This window comes from Hyla sarda, chromosome 1, assembly GCF_029499605.1.
Source record: "Hyla sarda isolate aHylSar1 chromosome 1, aHylSar1.hap1, whole genome shotgun sequence".
NCBI lineage: Eukaryota > Metazoa > Chordata > Amphibia > Anura > Hylidae > Hyla > Hyla sarda.
In genome coordinates, this window is record NC_079189.1 from 613,560,505 (window position 1) to 613,583,003 (window position 22,499).

Below are 22,499 nucleotides of genomic sequence, written 5' to 3' on the forward strand. Positions count from 1 at the left end.
ATTACTGTATAATGTCCCAGCATTCCCAGCAGTGTCACCTCTCCAGTCATCACCAGACCCCTCCATTACTGTATAATGTCCCAGCATTCCCAGCAGTGTCACCTCTCCAGTCATCACCAGACCCTCCATTACTGTATAATATCCCAGCATTCCCAGCAGTGTCACCTCTCCAGTCATCACCAGACCCCTCCATTACTGTATAATGTCCCAGCAGTGTCACCTCTCCAGTCATCACCAGACCCCTCCATTACTGTATAATGTCCCAGCAGTCACCTCTCCAGTCATCACCAGCCCCCTCCATTACTGTATAATGTCCCAGCATTCCCAGCAGTGTCACCTCTCTAGTTCCCTCCATTACTGTATAATGTCCCAGCATTGTCACCTCTCTAGTCATCACCAGACCCCTCCATTACTGTAAAATATATATTTTTCTCAACAACCAAAAAATTCATTGTCCTGCTTCCATAATATAACAGACTGGAGTGCACTAAGCTCTCCTAGTCCAGCGGTGGCGCTCTGGTCCGGAGGCCACAGGTCACTCTAGTTACTTATTCTAATGACGCTCACCCTGCTCTGCTAAAGACCTTCCGAATACACCGCAGTCTCAGAGATGAACTATTTTATATAACAGATTTGCTTTCTGTCTGTGTCTCTCTATGATACAGAAGAGATAACCACGTTGCGTTCTTATATAAAGCTGTATCCATGTTGGTGGCTTTAGACGATGCTCAAGCTTAGGAGTGTGAACAGTTGTCTCCAATTGGCATTTTGATAATAATATTTACTTGCTATATGAATCCTGGATGGTCTCTCATTGATAACTGAAGATTCTCCTGACATCATGGTCCTTAGAGCCAGAAGTTCCCCCCCAACAAAGGAGGAGAAGGACCTGACCGAGTCTGAAGACCTCACACCTGTAAGACCTCCGCCTGGTTCTTAGGTGTCAAATAGGACGATTGTGGCATCTCCTTTTACTCGGGAACGACCTTCTGCACTAACCGAGGAGAATCGTGGACTTTCTAGCCTTCATATTTGTGCGTATAATTTTACTTTTAATGTCTCTTTTGCTTATCTGCACCTTTTCTTTTAAGATTTGCAACCAGTGTAAAATAGGAGGAAGAGGAGAGGAATTGGGGATCATAGCGCTGAAAAATAAAACAAGCAGTCTCATTGGTTGCTATGGGCAACTGGTCAACGTTTCCACTGCAGAGGTCCTGATGAATCGCCTCCATTGTCCTCATTGGTTATATTAAATGTTCTTAAATAAGACTTGGATATCTCCAAAGTAATTTCCTTGTGTAGAGGGAAGACTTCTCATAATCCTTCTTGCTTCTTACTTTTTTCTAATATTGTTAAAGCAAAAACAATATGCCACCTACCAAATTATCCTATTTGTGATTTCAAATGTCTTTAGGTGTATCAATAAGAGATTATAGTGATTGAGATAAGTCAATCCAATACGTAACAAAAACAGGCTAGAGCAGCAGAGCGCCGAGAACTCTGATCAATGCTATGCTATGACAGCATTGATTAGTGTAAGCAATCAAAAGATTGCATGTTATAGTTCCCTATTAAAAGTTTAAATCACCCCCCTTTTCAAAATGTTTTAAATAAAATAATGTAGTAATAATAAAAATAATCATATGTGGTACCGCCGCCACGTGCGTAAATGTCCAAACTATTAAATTATAAGGTTAGCTAAACCACATGGTCGATGGCGTACACGAAAAAATAAATAAATATCAAAGTCCAAAATTGTGCATTTTTGGTCACTTCATATACCATAAAAAACGAATAAAATGCGATCAAAAAGTCCCATCAAAACAAAAGCGAAACCAATAGAAACTACATACCACGGTGTAAAAAGGAGATTTTTGTACTGAATGTAAAATCTTTCTCGTAGCTCTCATTGGGGGACACCTTACTCATGGGTATATGCTCTTGCCACTAGGAGGCGCTTACACTAGGAAAAAAAGTCGTCTCCTCCCTGGCAGGATATACCCGCCCACCTACAGTGAGGAAATCAGTATTGTCACAAAGCAGTAGGAAAAGCCAACAAGAAATCCGTCTGAAGGACCCTAGAAAGTAATCCCAGAGAGACAACCCAAGAATTGGAAAGAACAGTCCGAAAAAAAGAAAAAGAAATGGGTGGGTGTGGTGTCCCCCAATGAGAGCTACAAGAAAGAGATTTTACGGTGAGTACAAAAATCTCCTTTTCTCTGGCACTCTTCATTGGGGGACACCTTACTTGAGGGACGTACCAAAGCAGTCCCCTAGGGTGGGAAAAATACAACAACCAGAGAGAAGGAATCAGTCCCAAGACTGAACCCACATGTCCATGGGGCCCGTGGACAAGCCCCAAGGCCAGAGACAAACTAAAGCCAGAAATTGAGCTCCCAGAAGATAGCCCGTCCAAGAAGATGGACTAGGACCCCAAGGAAAAGGCCGACCACTGGGGGGGACCAGACAAGAAATTGAATATGTCAGGGTCACCTGGAAAACAAAAACCCCTGAGGAGTAAGGAAAAACAGACATCTGCAAAAAGCCTCCGGAGGACCACTTCCAGGTAAAAACATGAAGAAGAGAAGGAGTGCAGTGGAGAAAAAGCCACCCCGCCCGATGGGCTAGCAGTGGAATCTGGGCCGAAACAGAACACATGCCCAAGATCGGAACCAGTACCAAGGTTCAACTGAAAGAGCTGCCTGAAAGGAAGGCACACCACAGCATCCAAGGACAGAGTCTAAGCCAAGGACAAACAGTTCATAGACCCAGTGGTCCTAGCGGACCCAAGCAAGTCTTCGGTGTCAGTGCGGAACAACTGACACAGACAAAAAAGGGAATAAAGAACTAACCCTTCAATGGAGATTGCACAAATTCCTACAACAGAGGAGATAGTCCAGGCTGCGTGAGCAGCAGTAGCTAACCAAAAAGGTGGAAGAGAGCCAAGCTGCAAAGGTGGCCAGCAAGCCCACAAGCCTAGGCAACAAAAAACTCTATTGAATTCCCTCGGTAAAAGACAAGGGCCCCGCCGATATCCCACCTAAAAAGGGGGAACAACGAGACTGCATTAGCCTGGCGGCAGAAAAACCTCAACAGCATAGTCCCTCTAGAGGAGGGAAAAACAAGGGTGATCAAAGTGTGCGAAGAAAAACACCAGTAAAGACCCATGCCAAGCACCCCGATCCCCACACCCTGTGGAAAAGGGAATTGGCAAGGGCGCCAGGCACAGTAGCAAAAGGGAAATGCTGCCCCATGGCCATGGAAAAAGGGATAGGTGGGCAGAGCCCCCAGACCTTGGAGGCAGCCCAACGGCATCTAGAGGGGCCACCAGGAGACCCCAGAGGGATCGGAAGCCTGTACACTGGAGCAGGGCAAAAAAACACAAACGTGCTGCCAAACCAGATGAAGAAAAAAAGGCAAAAGAGTAGGTGCCCAAGGCACCCGGACAGAAAAAAAAACTGTGGAAAAAGACACCTGTAGGCATAGGGAGAGACTGAACTGACTGTCTCTCCGCAGGCCCCATGTCAGAACAGAAGTGGTGAATCAAGACAGGACCGTGGAAGCAAAATCTCAGGAGAACCCGAGGCTTACCACGGCGAAAAAAAATCCGAGCTGCCCTAGTATACGGAGAGACACAGATATGGGGACCTCACGATAGTAGTGGGGTACCAAGTAGGATCGACCGATTATCGGTTTGGCCGATAATCACGATTTTGGACATTATCGGTATTGGCAATTACCTTGCTGATTTCCCGATAATGCCCCGCCCCCTGGCCAGAGACTACTGTCGCCACTGCCCCATTGCCTCCTCCCATCCTCTGCCCACATATCGCCACCGCTGCCCCATTGCCGCCCCCCCCCCAATCCTCTGCCCACATACCGCGCCGCCGCCCCATCGCCTCCCCTCATCCCCGGTGTTATAATTACCTGTTCCCGGGGGTCCGCGGACCCCCGGGAACAGGAAATTATAACACTAGAGATGGGGGGAGGCGATGGGGTGGCGGTATGTGGGCAGAGGATGGGGGCGGGGCGGCGGCGGTATGTGGGCAGAGGATGGGGGGGGAGGCGATGGGGCAACTGTGGTGGTTAGACTCAGGACCCCAGGATAGGCAGGGGCAGAGAAGCGGGCGGCGCCGGCGGTCTCTGGCCCGGCAAAAGCCGCTGCAATTCATTGATTTAAAGCGCCCGCTTTAAATCATTGATCTGCAACGGCTTCTGAAATAGAAATAGCCGATAACTTATACGGGAATATCGGTATAAGTTATAGGCTATCGGTGACAGATTATCGGTATCGTCCCTAAAAAAAAAAATCGATATATCGTTCGATCCCTAGTACCAAGACTGCCACACCAAGAAAAACCGCAGACATCCAATGAAGAAGGTATGTGGTGCAGGAAACCTGCAGACACAGAGTGACTTACAGGTAGAAAGGGTGACAAGAACCCACAGATACACACACTGTGGAACTGCACCTGGAAAAGGACAGCGGACTACAGCCGCAGCATCGACAGTAATGAGGACGGTGAGAGGTGGATTAGAAAAACATGCAGGCACAGTCCGGCTATGTGGCATAGGGACCATGGTCAAGTCTGGTCCTGCATACAGAAAACACGCAGAGAAGTGAGAAAACAGCCTTCAGACAGAGTTAACCCTGCAACTCAGAATGTGATGCTTGGAACAAAGTCCATAGAGCAACACGGGGCGATGCACTGAAAACAACTCCCTGGCAGCGGGGTACCAGAACTACCGTCCACAGAGTGGGAAATGTATGGCAGATGACTGAATTTAGTACTCAACCAAGCGGAAAGCCAACTGGCCGACAGGACTAGAATTCAAGAGCACCCAAGATGACTCCAGGCAGCCTCCCACCGAAAGTGGGGTACTAGAGTGCGGTCCGACCAAACAGTTGACCAGGTGGAATAAGGAAACCAACAGCCGAAGGAATGTCCGACTGACATCAAACTTGCATACCAGTAGGGACCTTACCCCAGTTTCCTCATCACCAATGAGTTACGGAAAAACTGGCTATGCTCGCGGCGGCCCTGAGGGCAGGGACCGATGGCAGCAGAAACCGAGTAGACAACAGACTGGCTAAACAAGGACATCACCCGAAGTGTGGAGAGAAAGGGAACAGTCAGAAAGTCAGTAACTGTGCCCCATGGACATAGGCAGGAGGGCGGAGAGACCAAGGAGCCATGGACAGAAATCCCATCCCTTGGAGATAGAGGGAGGCAGAGGGGCCATGGAATGCATCTCTGTCATCCCTATAGGGTCCGTGGAACACTATGGGTCAGTTCAGTGCATACCACTAACAGTAGTGCAAACCCTTGTGTGGCATAGTGGTACGGAACCATAGGAGAGAACAAGTCACTCCGGCAGGCACCTCGCACCGTAGTGAGGTACCAGAACTCCAGCCGCAGAGACAATGTGTGACAGGTGGCGTAGGGAACCATGCAGACCACTGCCTGGCTAACAGGTACAGGTCCAGAGTAGTCAACGATTCGGCCCGTCGGCACCACGCATAACAATGGGGTACCGAGGCTCCCGCCGCAGATACATCAGCCGGTTGATGTATGGCAGGCGGTGTAGGTCATTACTGAAATGGGTCCAGGGGGAGACAACAAGATACTCCAACGGACACCTCACAGAGCAGTGAGGTATCGGAACTCCAACCGCAGGAACGTCAGCCATGTGATGGGTGACGGGCGGTTGTAGGAAACCACGCAGACAACTGTCTGGCTAACTGGAATGGTTCAATAGTAGATGACGAGTCATTCCGTCGGCACCACGCACAAAAGTGGGGTACTGAGACCCCCACTGTAGATACCTCAGCTGTTTGATGTATGACATGCGGTGTGGACCCACATGCAGACCCTTGTCTGGCTCACTGGTTTGGGTCCATAGGAGAGAATGGGACACCCCGTCGGAGACCTCATAGGAGTGAGGTACCTTAATCCCAACCGCAGCTTCGTCAGCCATGTAGTGGGTGACAGTAGGTGTAGGAAACCATGCAGAGAACTACTGATATGGGTCCATGGTAGACAAGGAGTCGGTCCGTCTGTACCTTGCACCGTAGAGGTACCAGAAATCCAACCGCGGATATGTTAGCCGTGTGAGTGGTGACAGCCGGTTGCATGAAACCATGCAGACAACAGTCTGGCTTACTGGCATGGTTCCATAGTAGGCAAGGAGTCGGTCTGTCTGCACCTTGCACAGTGGAGAGGTACCAGAACTCCAACTGCAGTATTATCAGCTGTGTAACGGTGAGAGGCGGTTGCAGGAAACCATGCAGACAACTGCCCGGTTAACTGGTATGGGCCCATAGTAGACAGCGAGTCATTCTGTTGGTACCTAGCACCGCAGTGGGGTACCGGGACTCCAGCCGCAGATATATCAGCCGTTTGATATATGACATTATGGCGATGTACACAGATCCTCTGTCGGGTAAGCTCTGCCCTTATTGTTTATGCAATCAATTATTCATACCACCTGATTTTCATGGTTTTTAATCTATGATAAATATTTTTTATGCACTATTATCACTTTACTGGCATACACAATTTCAGGTATATGTTTATATTGCCTGCTGGCATCTTATACTATTCACTGATGTTTACATATTGGTTTTAGTTTACACTTATTGTATTTTTATTGTTAGCTATTATTAATGAGCTTGTATGTATGTGTAACTATTAAAAGTTCTCTAAATCACTTAAATGTTGCTTGAAAGAGTTCAGAGATCAAAGGCAGGGGATAGCGGTTTTTGATGGTAATTTTATTTAGTCAATACATGGTCGTAAGGATCCATCTTTTTTGAAACAAAGAAGAACCCCGCTCCAGCAGGGGATGAGGACTTCCGAATAAAACCTCTCTTTAGGTTCTCTTGGATATACTCAGACATGGCTTGAGTCTCTGGGGCTGACAGAGGGTAAATCCTGCCACAGGGCGGAGTGGTACCAGGAAGGAGGTCAATGGGACAATCATAAGGCCTATGAGGTGGTAAGATCTCTGCTTGCTTTTTGCAGAAAACCTCTGAAAAGTCCTGGTAGGCCTTGGGAAGGCCCAGTATAGGTGGAGCCTCAGGGGTTTGACAAGTGGGAGCAGATGTGAGGCATCGTTTGTGACAAGAAGGACCCCAACTTTTGATCTCCCCGGTGGTCCAGTCGAGGGTAGGAGCATGACGTTGGAGCCACGGCAGGCCGAGAGGAACTTCAGAGGTGCAGTTGGGCAGAACAAAAAATTAAATTTTTTCATGGTGCAGTCCAATGCTCATAGGCAGGGGTTCTGTGCGGTAGCGCACAGTGCAGTCCAATTTTTCTCCGTTAACAGAGGAGATATAGAGCGGTTTGACGAGACGGGTTACTGGGATGCTGAACCTATTAACAAAAGAGGCCAAAATAAAGTTTCCTGCAGAACCTGAGTCCAGGAAGGCCACTGCTGAGAAGGAGGAATTGGCGGAAGGAGAAATCCGCACAGGCACAGTCAGACGTGGAGAGGCAGAATTTACACCAAGAGTCGTCTCACCCTTGTGAAGTAAATGAGTGCGTTTCTCCTGACGCGGAGGGCGGATAGGACAGTCTTTTAGAAAGTGTTCGGTACTAGCACAGTACAGGCACAGATTCTCATTACGGCGGCGCGTCCTCTCTTGTAGGGTCAGGCGGGACCGATCCACTTGCATAGCCTCCTCGGCGGAAGGCACAGGAACAGATTGCAAAGGACTTTGAAAGAGAGGAGCCGGGGAGAGAAATTGCCTGGTGCAAACAAGATCCTTTTCCTGTCGAAGTTCCTGGCGTCTTTCAGAGAAATGCATGTCGATGCGGGTGGCCAAATGGATAAGTTCAGACAGATTAGCAGGAATTTCACGTGCGGCCAGGGCATCTTTGATGTTACTGGATAAGACTTTCTTGAAGGTAGCGCAGAGGGCCTCATTGTTCCAGGATAGCTCTGAGGCGACGGTACGGAACGGAATGGCGTATTCACCTACAGAAGAACTCCCTTGGACGAGGTTCAGCAAAGCAGTCTCGGCTGAGGAGGCCCGGGCTGACACCTCGAAGACACTACGTACCTCTGAGAAGGACTGGATAGTATCGGAAGGTCAGGGCAGGCAGCAAGAGTCGTAGTCAGGGGCAACAGCAGAAGGTCTGGGTACACAGGCTTGGGAACACACTAAACGCTTTCACAGGGCACTAAGGCAACAAGATCCAGCAAGGACAGGAAGGGGAAGTGGGTTTTTATTCACATAGAGCAGGTGGGAGCTAATTAGGAAGATTGGACCAGGCACCAATTAGCGGTGCGCTGGCCCTTTAAATCTGAGAGCCCTGGCGCGCGCGCGCCCTAGAGAACGGGGCCGCGCGCACCGGGACCCAGCAGGAGAACGGGACAGGCGAGAGGGACGGGGTGCGATCCGCGAGCGGGCACGTCCCGCTAGGCGGATCGCATCCCCGCCGGGCATAGCTGAGCAGCGTCTCCGGTCAGCACTGCCGACCGGGGCGCTGCAGGGCAGGGGACGCCGCGAGCGCTCCGGAGGAGGAGCGTAACATTTGTGGTGTACGGCCGTCACCTTCTGCCCCCCCTCCCCATTCCCACTTCTTCTGGAGTTCCTGCTGTAGATGAAGTAACCCGGGACTTCTCTGTTATCTGCAAGGAGACTCAAAAGTCGCTCCTACTGGCCTCATTTTGTATGAAGAGACATGCAGATAAGAAGAGAAGAACTCCTCCTGTCCTCGCTCCTGGGGACAAAGTGTGGCTCTCTGCCAAATATATCCGGTTTCTTGTTCCTAGCTACAAGCTGGGTCCACGTTACCTTGGACCATTTAAAGTCAAAAGTCAAATCAATTCTGTCTCCTACAAGCTTCATCTTCCTTCTCTTCGTATTCCTAACTCCTTTCATGTTTCCCTTCTCAAACCTCTCGTTCTTAACCGCTTTTCCCCCAAGGTCATTGCTCCTGCTCCTGTCTCTGGCTCCTCTGATGTCTTCAAGGTAAAAGAAATCCTCGCCTCCAAGGTGGTCAGAGGTAAAAAAAAAATTCTCGTTGACTGGGAGAATTGTGGCCCCAAAGAGAGGTCTTGGGAGCCCGAGGACAATATCCTCAACAAGGAGCTCATCCATAGGTTCCTGGGCTCCAAAAAGAGGGGGAGACCAAAGGGGGGGGGGAGGGGGGTACTGTTACGCCGAGCGCTCCGGCTCCCCCTCCTCCTCCGGAGCGCTCGCGGCGTCTCCTGCCCTGCAGCGCTCCGGTCGGCAGTGGTGACCGGAGATGCTGCTCAGCTGTGCCCGGCGGGGATGCGATCCGCCTAGCGGGACGTGCCCGCTCGCGGATCGCACCCCGTCCCTCTCACCTGTCCCATTCTCCTGCTCTCTCCGCTCTCTAGGGTGCGCGCGCGCGCGCCGGGGCTCTCAGATTTAAAGGGCCAGCGCACCGCTAATTGGTGCCTGGTCCAATCTTCTTAATTAGCTCCCACCTGCTCTATGTGAATAAAAACCCACTTCCCCTTCCTGTCCTTGCCGGATCTTGTTGCCTTAGTGCCCTGTGAAAGCGTTTAGTGTGTTCCCAAGCCTGTGTACCCAGACCTTCTGCTGTTACCCCTGACTACGACTCTTGCTGCCTGCCCCTGACCTTCTGCTACGTCCGACCTTGCTCTTGATTTGTCCCTATGTACCGCGCCTGTCTCAGCTGTCAGTTGGGGTTGAGTCGCTATCGGGTGGAACGACCTGGGGGTTACCTGCCGCTGCAAGTCCATCCCGCTTAGCGGCGGGCTCTGGTGAAAACCAGTAACCCCTTAGACTCCGTTCCCCTGGTACGGCCCACGCCATCACCTCACTGACACAGAGGATCCACCACCAGTGTCCTCTCCGCATACCAGTCCGGATCCTGACAAAATACTCCCATGTCTAGTTAGTTTTAATATATATTCCGTGCCATATATGTTATTACCCCATACCATCTTCTTGGTATATTCCACTTCCCCTCCTTACCTTCTATAATTGTTTCTCCCTACACTCACAGGATTTCAGTTCAATTGGCGACCTTTTGAACTGTTCCCGCACATCTTTCTCCTCACACACAGCAGTCCCGTCTCCCTGTCACCTCATGGACTAGTCACTGACCAAATTTTTTTCTGTAGCCGCAAGTCATTCCTTATCCTCTACTGCCACCTACTGTCCCTTTTAGGACGGTACAGCAGAATATTGTAATATTATTTACATTATCTATATAATTTCCTTTCATATATATTTTACCTCATAGTTCATTCATAATAACAGCAACAGTTATATCTCTAATATTATTATCATAATTAATTAGTTAATTTAATTATTTACAACTATATACAAAATAAATACAGAAATATATATGAAAATTATATATAAAATTATATATAACAAGAATTCATTATGTCTGAAGAAACTAAAGATGTTCAATATGTTTCTACAGACCAAATGCAGGATATGGTAGACCAGTCAGTTTCCATATCTGTACATAAAGCAGTCAATTCCGCTATGGTCTCTATGCATGAGTCTATGGCAAAATCTGTAGCTATGGCTATTTGTCAATCTTTTGCCCACCAAGCGGCTCAGAGCAATATTCAATTTAAAAATAATCCTATGAAAAGACGTTCCTCATCTGACGGCCATATACCTCAGAAACACAAAAAGATCTCTCATACTGAGGTGAGCCAGGAGATTGAAGCAGGCTTGCGTCCATCTTGCAGCCGTACAGCAGGTGCTTCATCGCATCTTTCTCCCTCTGTCCGTGAGGACGTACGTAGAAAACAAAACTAAACATAGATCAAACCCTACTCCCTTTCAGGAAATTCATGAGGAACATGCAGAGGATGTCATCTCCTCAGATTCTAATGACCCCCCTCATACGCTCCAAATGAGTCTGAGGGGAATGACATACTAATGATGACACTAATTCTGACTCTAATTGATGACTCTAATTGGAATGAATTTGATTCCTCCAATACCACTACTTTGTATGACAAATCAGGGACTCCCTTTTTTGATTCCTCTCTGTTCACTCATCCTAGGTCAGGAGAATGGTATGGAAATAGAAAATTTTTTATCCTATTGGATTAAAAAAGCTTTAGATCAAAAAACAAGAAATAAAATGAGAGCAGAGCGGAAATAAAATGGGAGCAGAGCGGAAATAAAATGAGAGCAGAGCAGAAATAAAATGAGAGCAGAGCAGAAATAAAATGAGAGCAGAGCAGAGATAAAATGAGAGCAGAGCAGAGATAAAATGAGAGCAGAGCAGAAATAAAATGAGAGCAGAGCGGAAATAAAATGAGAGCAGAGCGGAAATAAAATGAGAGCAGAGCGGAAATAAAATGAGAGCAGAGCGGAAATAAAATGAGAGCAGAGCAGAAATAAAATGAGAGCAGAGCAGAGATAAAATGAGAGCAGAGCAGAGATAAAATGAGAGCAGAGCAGAAATAAAATGAGAGCAGAGCAGAGATAAAATGAGAGCAGAGCGGAAATAAAATGAGAGCAGAGCAGAGATAAAATGAGAGCAGAGCGGAAATAAAATGAGAGCAGAGCAGAGATAAAATGAGAGCAGAGCAGAAATAAAATGAGAGCAGAGCAGAAATAAAATGAGAGCAGAGCGGAAATAAAATGAGAGCAGAGCGGAAATAAAATGAGAGCAGAGCGGAGATAAAATGAGAGCAGAGCAGAGATAAAATGAGAGCAGAGCGGAAATAAAATGAGAGCAGAGCGGAAATAAAATGAGAGCAGAGCGGAAATAAAATGAGAGCAGAGCGGAAATAAAATGAGAGCAGAGCAGAAATAAAATGAGAGCAGAGCAGAGATAAAATGAGAGCAGAGCGGAAAAAAAATTAGAGCAGAGCGGAAATAAAATGAGAGCAGAGCGGAAATAAAATGAGAGCAGAGCAGAAATAAAATGAGAGCAGAGCAGAAATAAAATGAGAGCAGAGCGGAAATAAAATGAGAGCAGAGCAGAAATAAAATGAGAGCAGAGCGGAAATAAAATGAGAGCAGAGCGGAAATAAAATGAGAGCAGAGCAGAAATAAAATGAGAGCAGAGCAGAAATAAAATGAGAGCAGAGCAGAGATAAAATGAGAGCAGAGCGGAAAAAAAATTAGAGCAGAGCAGAAATAAAATGAGAGCAGAGCGGAAATAAAATGAGAGCAGAGCGGAAATAAAATGAGAGCAGAGCGGAAATAAAATGAGAGCAGAGCGGAAATAAAATGAGAGCAGAGCGGAAATAAAATGAGAGCAGAGCGGAAATAAAATGAGAGCAGAGCGGAAATAAAATGAGAGCAGAGCGGAAATAAAATGAGAGCAGAGCAGAAATAAAATGAGAGCAGAGCGGAAATAAAATGAGAGCAGAGCGGAAATAAAATGAGAGCAGAGCGGAAATAAAATGAGAGCAGAGCGGAAATAAAATGAGAGCAGAGCGGAAATAAAATGAGAGCAGAGCGGAAATAAAATGAGAGCAGAGCAGAGATAAAATGAGAGCAGAGCAGAGATAAAATGAGAGCAGAGCAGAAATAAAATGAGAGCAGAGCAGAGATAAAATGAGAGCAGAGCGGAAATAAAATGAGAGCAGAGCGGAAATAAAATGAGAGCAGAGCGGAAATAAAATGAGAGCAGAGCAGAAATAAAATGAGAGCAGAGCGGAAATAAAATGAGAGCAGAGCGGAAATAAAATGAGAGCAGAGCGGAAATAAAATGAGAGCAGAGCAGAGATAAAATGAGAGCAGAGCAGAGATAAAATGAGAGCAGAGCAGAAATAAAATGAGAGCAGAGCGGAAATAAAATGAGAGCAGAGCGGAAATAAAATGAGAGCAGAGCGGAAATAAAATGAGAGCAGAGCGGAAATAAAATGAGAGCAGAGCAGAGATAAAATGAGAGCAGAGCGGAAATAAAATGAGAGCAGAGCAGAAATAAAATGAGAGCAGAGCGGAAATAAAATGAGAGCAGAGCAGAAATAAAATGAGAGCAGAGCAGAAATAAAATGAGAGCAGAGCGGAAATAAAATGAGAGCAGAGCGGAAATAAAATGAGAGCAGAGCAGAGATAAAATGAGAGCAGAGCGGAAATAAAATGAGAGCAGAGCGGAAATAAAATGAGAGCAGAGCGGAAATAAAATGAGAGCAGAGCGGAAATAAAATGAGAGCAGAGCAGAGATAAAATGAGAGCAGAGCGGAAATAAAATGAGAGCAGAGCGGAAATAAAATGAGAGCAGAGCGGAAATAAAATGAGAGCAGAGCGGAAATAAAATGAGAGCAGAGCGGAAATAAAATGAGAGCAGAGCGGAAATAAAATGAGAGCAGAGCGGAAATAAAATGAGAGCAGAGCGGAAATAAAATGAGAGCAGAGCGGAAATAAAATGAGAGCAGAGCGGAAATAAAATGAGAGCAGAGCGGAAATAAAATGAGAGCAGAGCAGAGATAAAATGAGAGCAGAGCGGAAATAAAATGAGAGCAGAGCGGAAATAAAATGAGAGCAGAGCGGAAATAAAATGAGAGCAGAGCGGAAATAAAATGAGAGCAGAGCGGAAATAAAATGAGAGCAGAGCGGAAATAAAATGAGAGCAGAGCAGAGATAAAATGAGAGCAGAGCGGAAATAAAATGAGCGCAGAGCGGAAATAAAATGAGAGCAGAGCAGAAATAAAATGAGAGCAGAGCAGAGATAAAATGAGAGCAGAGCAGAAATAAAATGAGAGCAGAGCAGAAATAAAATGAGAGCAGAGCAGAGAGCAGAGTGTCCTCTACCCCTGATTTAGACCCCATTCTCATCAGATATCTTCAAAAATCCAAAAAAAGGGGGTGGGTGGATCGGGCATTTAAAACCTGCCAGGATAGTTCTGGATGTCCTAGGCCCACTAACAAAAATTTTAGAGCTTGCAGAAGAGGCCTCAGTCTTTTTAATCCTGTGGACATTACTACTCTAAAAGGTTGGTCCCAACGGGCGGTATGTTTTTTAGGAAACACCAATGAATCTATTTCCATAGACGTTCTATCCTCATGAAACTAGACCCACAGCTGGCCCATTTAGCTACTACTGAAACCTCCTCATCTACAGAACCCCTCCTATTCAGAGAAAACTTTATAAAAGAAATATCTAAGTACGTCGGCCAATTTTCAATTGATAGCTAGATAAGGCCCAGAGCTCTTTAAAAAAAGGTGCTCTCCAATAACATTTTTGGAAGGGCTGGGAAAAGTAGGGGCCGTATTCCCAGCCACAGCACAAAATGCAGATCCCAGTATCGAGGTCCCCCTCAACAAGATAGGCAATCCTTCAGTGTCCAAGTCCAGCAACCTCAACCTTTCTTTCCCTACCGAGAACGGCCCTGGAGGGCAAGGGGACAGAGAGGTGCCAATCGCTCAAGACCATACTCAGGTAAGATTTCATACCCCTTCTTCCCATTTACCAGTGGGCGGAAGAATCATGCATTTTTTCCAAAATTGGGAAAAGATATCTTCCGACCAGTGGATCCTCAATACTGTCCTGTGTTATCAGATAGAATTTGTATTCAACCCATTCCAAATTTCTATTCCAAACCCAATATATTTTTCAAAACCAGACCAAATACTGGTGCAATCAGAGATCAGAGACATTTGTATGAAAAAAGCCAATTATTCAAATCCCTTTAAATTCCACGGGTTTTGTGAGCAATCTCTTTCTGGTCAAAAAGAAAGATGGCGGTCACAGACCTGTCATAAACTTTAAACTTCACAACAATTTTGTTCGTTACCGCCATTTCAAGATGGAAGGCATTCATCTTTTAAGAGACCTACTAATGAAAGAGGATTGGTTGATAAAAATCGACCTCAAAGAATCTTATCTTACAATCCCTATTCATCCAATATCTCAACCATATCTTCAGTTTATCTGGAACAAACAAAAATGGCAATTTACTTGCCTTCCATTCGCCCTTTCATCAGCTCCATGGTGTTTCACGAAACTCATTAAACCGGTGGTAGCTTCTCTACGATCAAGAGGTGTTCGTCTAATAATTTATGTGGACGATATCCTCATTATGGCCTCTTCTTACCAATTAGTCTCCCTTCATATGGAGTGACTCTTAGCCAGTCTCGGATTCATTATCAATCAGGAGAAATCCATTCTAATTCCTTCCAAGGAAGTAGAATTTCTCGGGTTTACAGTAGACACTCAAACTACCCTTTTCAGCCTCCCCTCAAAGAAATTGAAGGTTATTCGATAAGAAATTTGTTCTGTTCTCAACAAAGAACAAGTTTCTCTTCTTTTGCCTGGACAGGAATATTTCCTTGAAGGCAGAATATCTTCCAGGCCTTTCCAATACCGTAACGGATTGGAATTCACACTATTTGATAGACACCAGTGATTGGAAATTACACCCTATGATTTTTCACCAAATCAACCTTTTATGGGGCCCTCTTCATCTAGACTTGTTTGCATCACGTCTCAATCGCCAACTGCCCCTATTTTTCAGCTGGCGTCCCGATCCGGAAGCATTATCGGTAGATGCTCTCCTTTAGTCTTGGCCTGTACAAACACTCTATGCGTTTCCTCCCTTCTCTCTCTTTCCCAGAGTTCTTCTTCAAGTGTCTATTCAGAAATCAACTTTGGTGATGATCACTCCCTGGTGGCCAACCCTATCTTGGTTCCCACAAATTCTGGGAATGATAATAGATTATCCGAGACTCCTTCCACAAACTCCAAATCTCCTTACAGACCCCTTAGGGAACCTTCACCCACTGATCCTATCGCATAAACTTCCTTTAATAGCCTGGCTGATCTCAGGTCATCCCCTTTTGTCTGAGAATTTTCTCAGTCAACTAGAGACATCCTCGCGGAAGGCTGGGCTCCAGGTACCAGGATTGCTTACCGATCAGCCTGGAAACTTTGGGCTGATTGGTGCATACAACAGGATCTGGATCCCATATCTGCATCTATCCCACATATTCTAAATTATTTATCAGCTTCTTTTGATATAGGCAAGGCTTATCGTACTTTAAATCTCTATAGAAGCTATCTCTTTTTATTATGACCCAATTAAAGGAGTAATCCAGCGCGCACTTTTTTCCTTTTATCCCGTCAGGGCTGCAAAATAAAAGAAAACTTTCTCTTACCTGCCAACGAGCCCCCGGAGCTCCGGTACACTCCGGTACAGGTGTTCGGTCCCCGGGCTGTATTCTTCTTACTTTCTGTTGGCCCGGCACGTCACACGGAGCTTCAGCCTATCACCGGCCACAGCGATGTCCTGCCTCGGCCGGTGATAGGCTGAAGCTCCGTGTGACGTGCCGGGCTAACAGAAAGTAAGAAGAATACAGCCCGGGGACCGAACACCTGTACCGGAGTGTACCGGAGCTCTGGGGGCTCGTTGGCAGGTAAGAGAAAGTTTGTTTTCTTTTATTTTGAAGCCCGGACGGGATAAAAGGAAAAAAAGTGCACGCCGGAGTACTCCTTTAATTCCATTCCTGTTGGAAAACATCCTGATTTGTAAACTTTTCAAAAGGAAATCGTTTCAAACGTCCTCCTTTACCCAGATATCAATCTACTTGGGACGTCAATATTCTCCTCAACCTTTTTCTATCCTGGGAGGATAATGATTCTCTCACATTAAAGATGTTATCCATCAAACTCACTACACTTCTTTGCCTCATTTCTATTAAACGAGTTTCCGATGTTAGAGCCTTGGATATATCACAGAGAAATTTTTCTCGTCAAGGCGTTACATTTACCATCCACAGACGCACCAAGACTAGTCTTAATCACGTATCCTATCCTCCTTTTCCTCATAATGAGAAACTCTGTGTAGTTCGTTGCCTCAAATCTTACGAGGCAAAAACTTCTAGTTTACGTCATCCCTCACATTCCCAACTGCTCATTTCTTGCTGTAAACCGCACCTTCCAGTTTCTTCTGCTACTCCGGCTAGATGGGTCAAACAGGCTATGTCCTTAGCAAATATTGATGTTTCCATGTTTGGTGCCCATTCTACTAGAGGCGCAGTGTCTACTAAACTTTTCCAATCAGGGGTTTCTCTATCTGATCTGTTGAAGGCAGCCGATTGGTCTTCAGATTCTACTTTTAAGACTTTTTATTTCAGACCTGATCCCCATGTATCTATGTCTTTACTTTAATCATATAATCTTAACGTAAAAGTTAACCTTATTGTAGCTTTGAACATGCAAATAATGCGAGGCCTCCTGTCTTGAAATAAAATTGAAGATTTTCCTATCCATGGTGACGGAAAAATATAGATTTTATGAAAGACAGGAGGCGAGCATAATCCCTCCCTTGACCCATCCCTCTAACTATTATTATTCTATTTTCAGCCTACTAATTGTCAGGACATTTGGATCTACTTATTCTATGTATCTTCGTTTTGGATCCTCATCGCGTTCATTTCTCAAGTCTTTCTTCAACTTCACAGAGAGAGGGAGGAAGGCGCCTCATCTGCGGGATCAGCAGGTCTTGTTAGTGGGGGAAGGGGACGGTAATTCCCAAGCCGCTTACCAGAGTTGGTTGTGCGCCCACACACAACAAGGTAAAGTGTAGAATGAATATATGTATAGGTCCACTGCAGCCCTCCTGGGTAGAAGTAGAATCAAAACAGGACGACCGTAAATTCAGGAGTTAGTCCGGCGCAGAGAGGAACCATCAGGGAGCCAGATAAAATCAATGGATTTATTAGATGCAACGCGTTTCGCTGCACATGCGCAGCTTCATCAGGCATCATTGATTCAACTTCACAGATGAATGAACTTCTTCATCTCCTGGTTATCTTCTACAGAAGAATTCGACTTTCAATTCATTCCAGTTCCCGTTATAGACTGTATTACGCTCAAGATCTTCTTTAACTGATATTTTTTCTCTTATGGAACTATTCATCAAAGAAAGAGGGTTATTTCTGTCAGACTAGATCTTATATAACCTGGGCTGTGTGCTGATTGGACACTACTTGGTCAGCATGCTTGGTTGTGCTTACCTGTGATTGTAACACCTGTATACCTTAAAGTTTTTCTACGATTTACATAGCTGCTATATGTTTTGCAGTAAAGAAAGAAATGCAAATAATGCTCGCCTCCTGTCTTTCATAAAATCTATATTTTCCGTCACCAAGGATAGGAAAATCTTCAATTACAGCCAAATGGATCTCCAAGAAAGATAGATTTAGGGGGCGGGTCAATCCAAGTATTGTGCGGGGAATGTGACGCAACACTCCCAGGTAGAGCCGGGGCCCGTACAAGAGACTCCCCCCCCCCCCCCCAGTGATCTACAACTGATCTCCTATCCTGTGGACCGGGTATAAATTGTTCACTGCACGACTACTACTATAAGGGGTTAATAATAAACATCCCCAATAATCCTGATCTGACACCGACCGTACACACCTACCTGTATCTATAGAGGAGCCGTGTACAGGACCTGCGATGATGTCACCGTCATGTGATCAGTCACATGGAGGAGGAGGAGTCACATGATCAGGGGCTGCTGCTCTAGGCTCATCTGCTCAGTGTATGCAGGACTCTGCTGTGCTGGTTGTGATCGCTGCTGGATGAGCTGAAGTTATGTGTATGCAGCAGAGCTGTGTGTGTGTGATGTGCGTGGTGCAGAGCTGTGTATGTGTGTGTTATATATGTCTGCAGCAGAGCTGTGTGTAATGTGCATGTAGCTGAGCTGTATGTGTACACAGTAGTGCTGTATATGTGTAATGTACATGTAGCTGAGCTGTATGTGTACACAGTAGAGCTGTATATGTGTAATGTACATGTAGCTGAGCTGTATATGTGTAATGTGCATGTAGCTGAGCTGTATGTGTACACAGTAGAGCTGTATATGTGTAATGTACATGTAGCTGAGCTGTATGTGTACACAGTAGAGCTGTATATGTGTAATGTACATGTAGCTGAGCTGTATGTGTGTAATGTACATGTAGCTGAGCTGTATGTGTACACAGTAGAGCTGTATATGTGTAATGTACATGTAGCTGAGCTGTATGTGTACACAGTAGAGCTGTATATGTGTAATGTACATGTAGCTGAGCTGTATGTGTACACAGTAGAGCTGTATATGTGTAATGTGCATGTAGCTGAGCTGTATGTGTACACAGTAGAGCTGTATATGTGTAGTGTACATGTAGCTGAGCTGGATGTGTACACAGTAGAGCTGTATATGTGTAATGTGCATGTAGCTGAGCTGTATGTGTGCACAGTAGAGCTGTATATGTGTAATGTACATGTAGCTGAGCTGTATGTGTACACAGTAGAGCTGTATATGTGTAATGTACATGTAGCTGAGCTGTATGTGTACACAGTAGAGCTGTATATGTGTAATGTACATGTAGCTGAGCTGTATGTGTACACAGTAGAGCTGTATATGTGTAATGTACATGTAGCTGAGCTGTATGTGTACACAGTAGAGCTGTATATGTGTAATGTGCATGTAGCTGAGCTGTATGTGTACACAGTAGAGCTGTATATGTGTAATGTACATGTAGCTGAGCTGTATGTGTACACAGTAGTGCTGTATATGTGTAATGTACATGTAGCTGAGCTGTATGTGTACACAGTAGAGCTGTATATGTGTAATGTACATGTAGCTGAGCTGTATGTGTACACAGTAGAGCTGTATATGTGTAATGTACATGTAGCTGAGCTGTATGTGTGTAATGTGCATGTAGCTGAGCTGTATGTGTACACAGTAGAGCTGTATATGTGTAATGTACATGTAGCTGAGCTGTATGTGTACACAGTAGAGCTGTATATGTGTAATGTACATGTAGCTGAGCTGTATGTGTACACAGTAGAGCTGTATATGTGTAATGTACATGTAGCTGAGCTGTATGTGTACACAGTAGAGCTGTATATGTGTAATGTACATGTAGCTGAGCTGTATGTGTACACAGTAAAGCTGTATATGTGTAATGTACATGTAGCTGAGCTGTATGTGTACACAGTAGAGCTGTATATGTGTAATGTGCATGTAGCTGAGCTGTATGTGTACACAGTAGAGCTGTATATGTGTAATGTACATGTAGCTGAGCTGTATGTGTACACAGTAGAGCTGTATATGTGTAATGTGCATGTAGCTGAGCTGTATGTGTACACAGTAGAGCTGTATATGTGTAATGTACATGTAGCTGAGCTGTATGTGTATACAGTAGAGCTGTATATGTGTAATGTACATGTAGCTGAGCTGTATGTGTACACAGTAGAGCTGTATATGTGTAATGTGCATGTAGCTGAGCTGTATGTGTACACAGTAGAGCTGTATATGTGTAATGTACATGTAGCTGAGCTGTATGTGTACACAGTAGAGCTGTATATGTGTAATGTACATGTAGCTGGGCTGTATGTGTACACAGTAGAGCTGTATATGTGTAATGTACATGTAGCTGAGCTGTATGTGTACACAGTAGAGCTGTATATGTGTAATGTACATGTAGCTGAGCTGTATGTGTACACAGTAGAGCTGTATATGTGTAATGTACATGTAGCTGAGCTGTATGTGTACACAGTAGAGCTGTATATGTGTAATGTACATGTAGCTGAGCTGTATGTGTACACAGTAGAGCTGTATATGTGTAATGTACATGTAGCTGAGCTGTATGTGTACACAGTAGAGCTGTATATGTGTAATGTGCATGTAGCTGAGCTGTATGTGTACACAGTAGAGCTGTATATGTGTAATGTGCATGTAGCTGAGCTGTATGTGTACACAGTAGTGCTGTATATGTGTAATGTACATGTAGCTGAGCTGTATGTGTACACAGTAGAGCTGTATATGTGTAATGTACATGTAGCTGAGCTGTATGTGTACACAGTAGAGCTGTATATGTGTAATGTGCATGTAGCTGAGCTGTATTTGTACACAGTAGAGCTGTATATGTGTAATGTACATGTAGCTGAGCTGTATGTGTACACAGTAGTGCTGTATATGTGTAATGTAGCTGAGCTGTATGTGTACACAGTAGAGCTGTATATGTGTAATGTACATGTAGCTGAGCTGTATGTGTACACAGTAGAGCTGTATATGTGTAATGTACATGTAGCTGAGCTGTATGTGTACACAGTAGAGCTGTATATGTGTAATGTGCATGTAGCTGCGCTGTATGTGTACACAGTAGAGCTGTATATGTGTAATGTGCATGTAGCTGAGCTGTATGTGTACACAGTAGAGCTGTATATGTGTAATGTGCATGTAGCTGAGCTGTATGTGTACACAGTAGAGCTGTATATGTGTAATGTACATGTAGCTGAGCTGTATGTGTACACAGTAGAGCTGTATATGTGTAATGTACATGTAGCTGAGCTGTATGTGTACACAGTAGAGCTGTATATGTGTAATGTGCATGTAGCTGAGCTGTATGTGTACATAGTAGAGCTGTATATGTGTAATGTACATGTAGCTGAGCTGTATATGTGTAATGTACATGTAGCTGAGCTGTATGTGTACATAGTAGAGCTGTATATGTGTAATGTACATGTAGCTGAGCTGTATGTGTACACAGTAGAGCTGTATATGTGTAATGTGCATGTAGCTGAGCTGTATGTGTACATAGTAGAGCTGTATATGTGTAATGTACATGTAGCTGAGCTGTATATGTGTAATATACATGTAGCTGAGCTGTATGTGTACACAGTAGAGCTGTATATGTGTAATGTACATGTAGCTGAGCTGTTTGTGTACACAGTAGAGCTGTATATGTGTAATGTACATGTAGTTGAGCTGTATGTGTATACAGTAGAGCTGTATATGTGTAATGTACATGTAGCTGAGCTGTATGTGTATACAGTAGAGCTGTATATGTGTAATGCACATGTAGCTGAGCTGTATGTGTACACAGTAGAGCTGTATATGTGTAATGTACATGTAGCTGAGCTGTATGTGTACACAGTAGAGCTGTATATGTGTAATGTACATGTAGCTGAGCTGTATGTGTACACAGTAGAGCTGTATATGTGTAATGTGCATGTAGCTGAGCTGTATGTGTACACAGTAGAGCTGTATATGTGTAATGTGCATGTAGCTGAGCTGTATGTGTACACAGTAGAGCTGTATATGTGTAATGTGCATGTAGCTGAGCTGTATGTGTACACAGTAGAGCTGTATATGTGTAATGTACATGTAGCTGAGCTGTATGTGTACACAGTAGAGCTGTATATGTGTAATGTACATGTAGCTGAGCTGTATGTGTACACAGTAGAGCTGTATATGTGTAATGTACATGTAGCTGAGCTGTATGTGTACACAGTAGAGCTGTATATGTGTAATGTACATGTAGCTGAGCTGTATGTGTACACAGTAGAGCTGTATATGTGTAATGTGCATGTAGCTGAGCTGTATGTGTACACAGTAGAGCTGTATATGTGTAATGTGCATGTAGCTGAGCTGTATGTGTACAGTAGAGCTGTATATGTGTAATGTACATGTAGCTGAGCTGTATGTGTACACAGCAGAGCTGTGTGTAATGTACATGTAGCTGAGCTGTATGTGTACACAGTAGAGCTGTATATGTGTAATGTACATGTAGCTGAGCT

The 22,499-nt window shown here is 44.9% G+C and overlaps 1 protein-coding gene across 1 annotated transcript in view; it reads right to left on the minus strand.

The window, feature by feature from the left end:
- Positions 1–11,060, minus strand: part of LOC130307908 (oocyte zinc finger protein XlCOF7.1-like) — a 131,473-nt gene extending 120,413 nt beyond the window's left edge. The window contains exon 1 of the mRNA XM_056552208.1: positions 10,638–11,060. Within this exon, the coding sequence (XP_056408183.1) occupies positions 10,638–10,784 (147 nt within the window). The 5' untranslated portion in view covers positions 10,785–11,060. The remainder of the gene's footprint in view (positions 1–10,637) is intronic.
- Between the last annotated feature and the right edge of the window lie 11,439 nt (positions 11,061–22,499).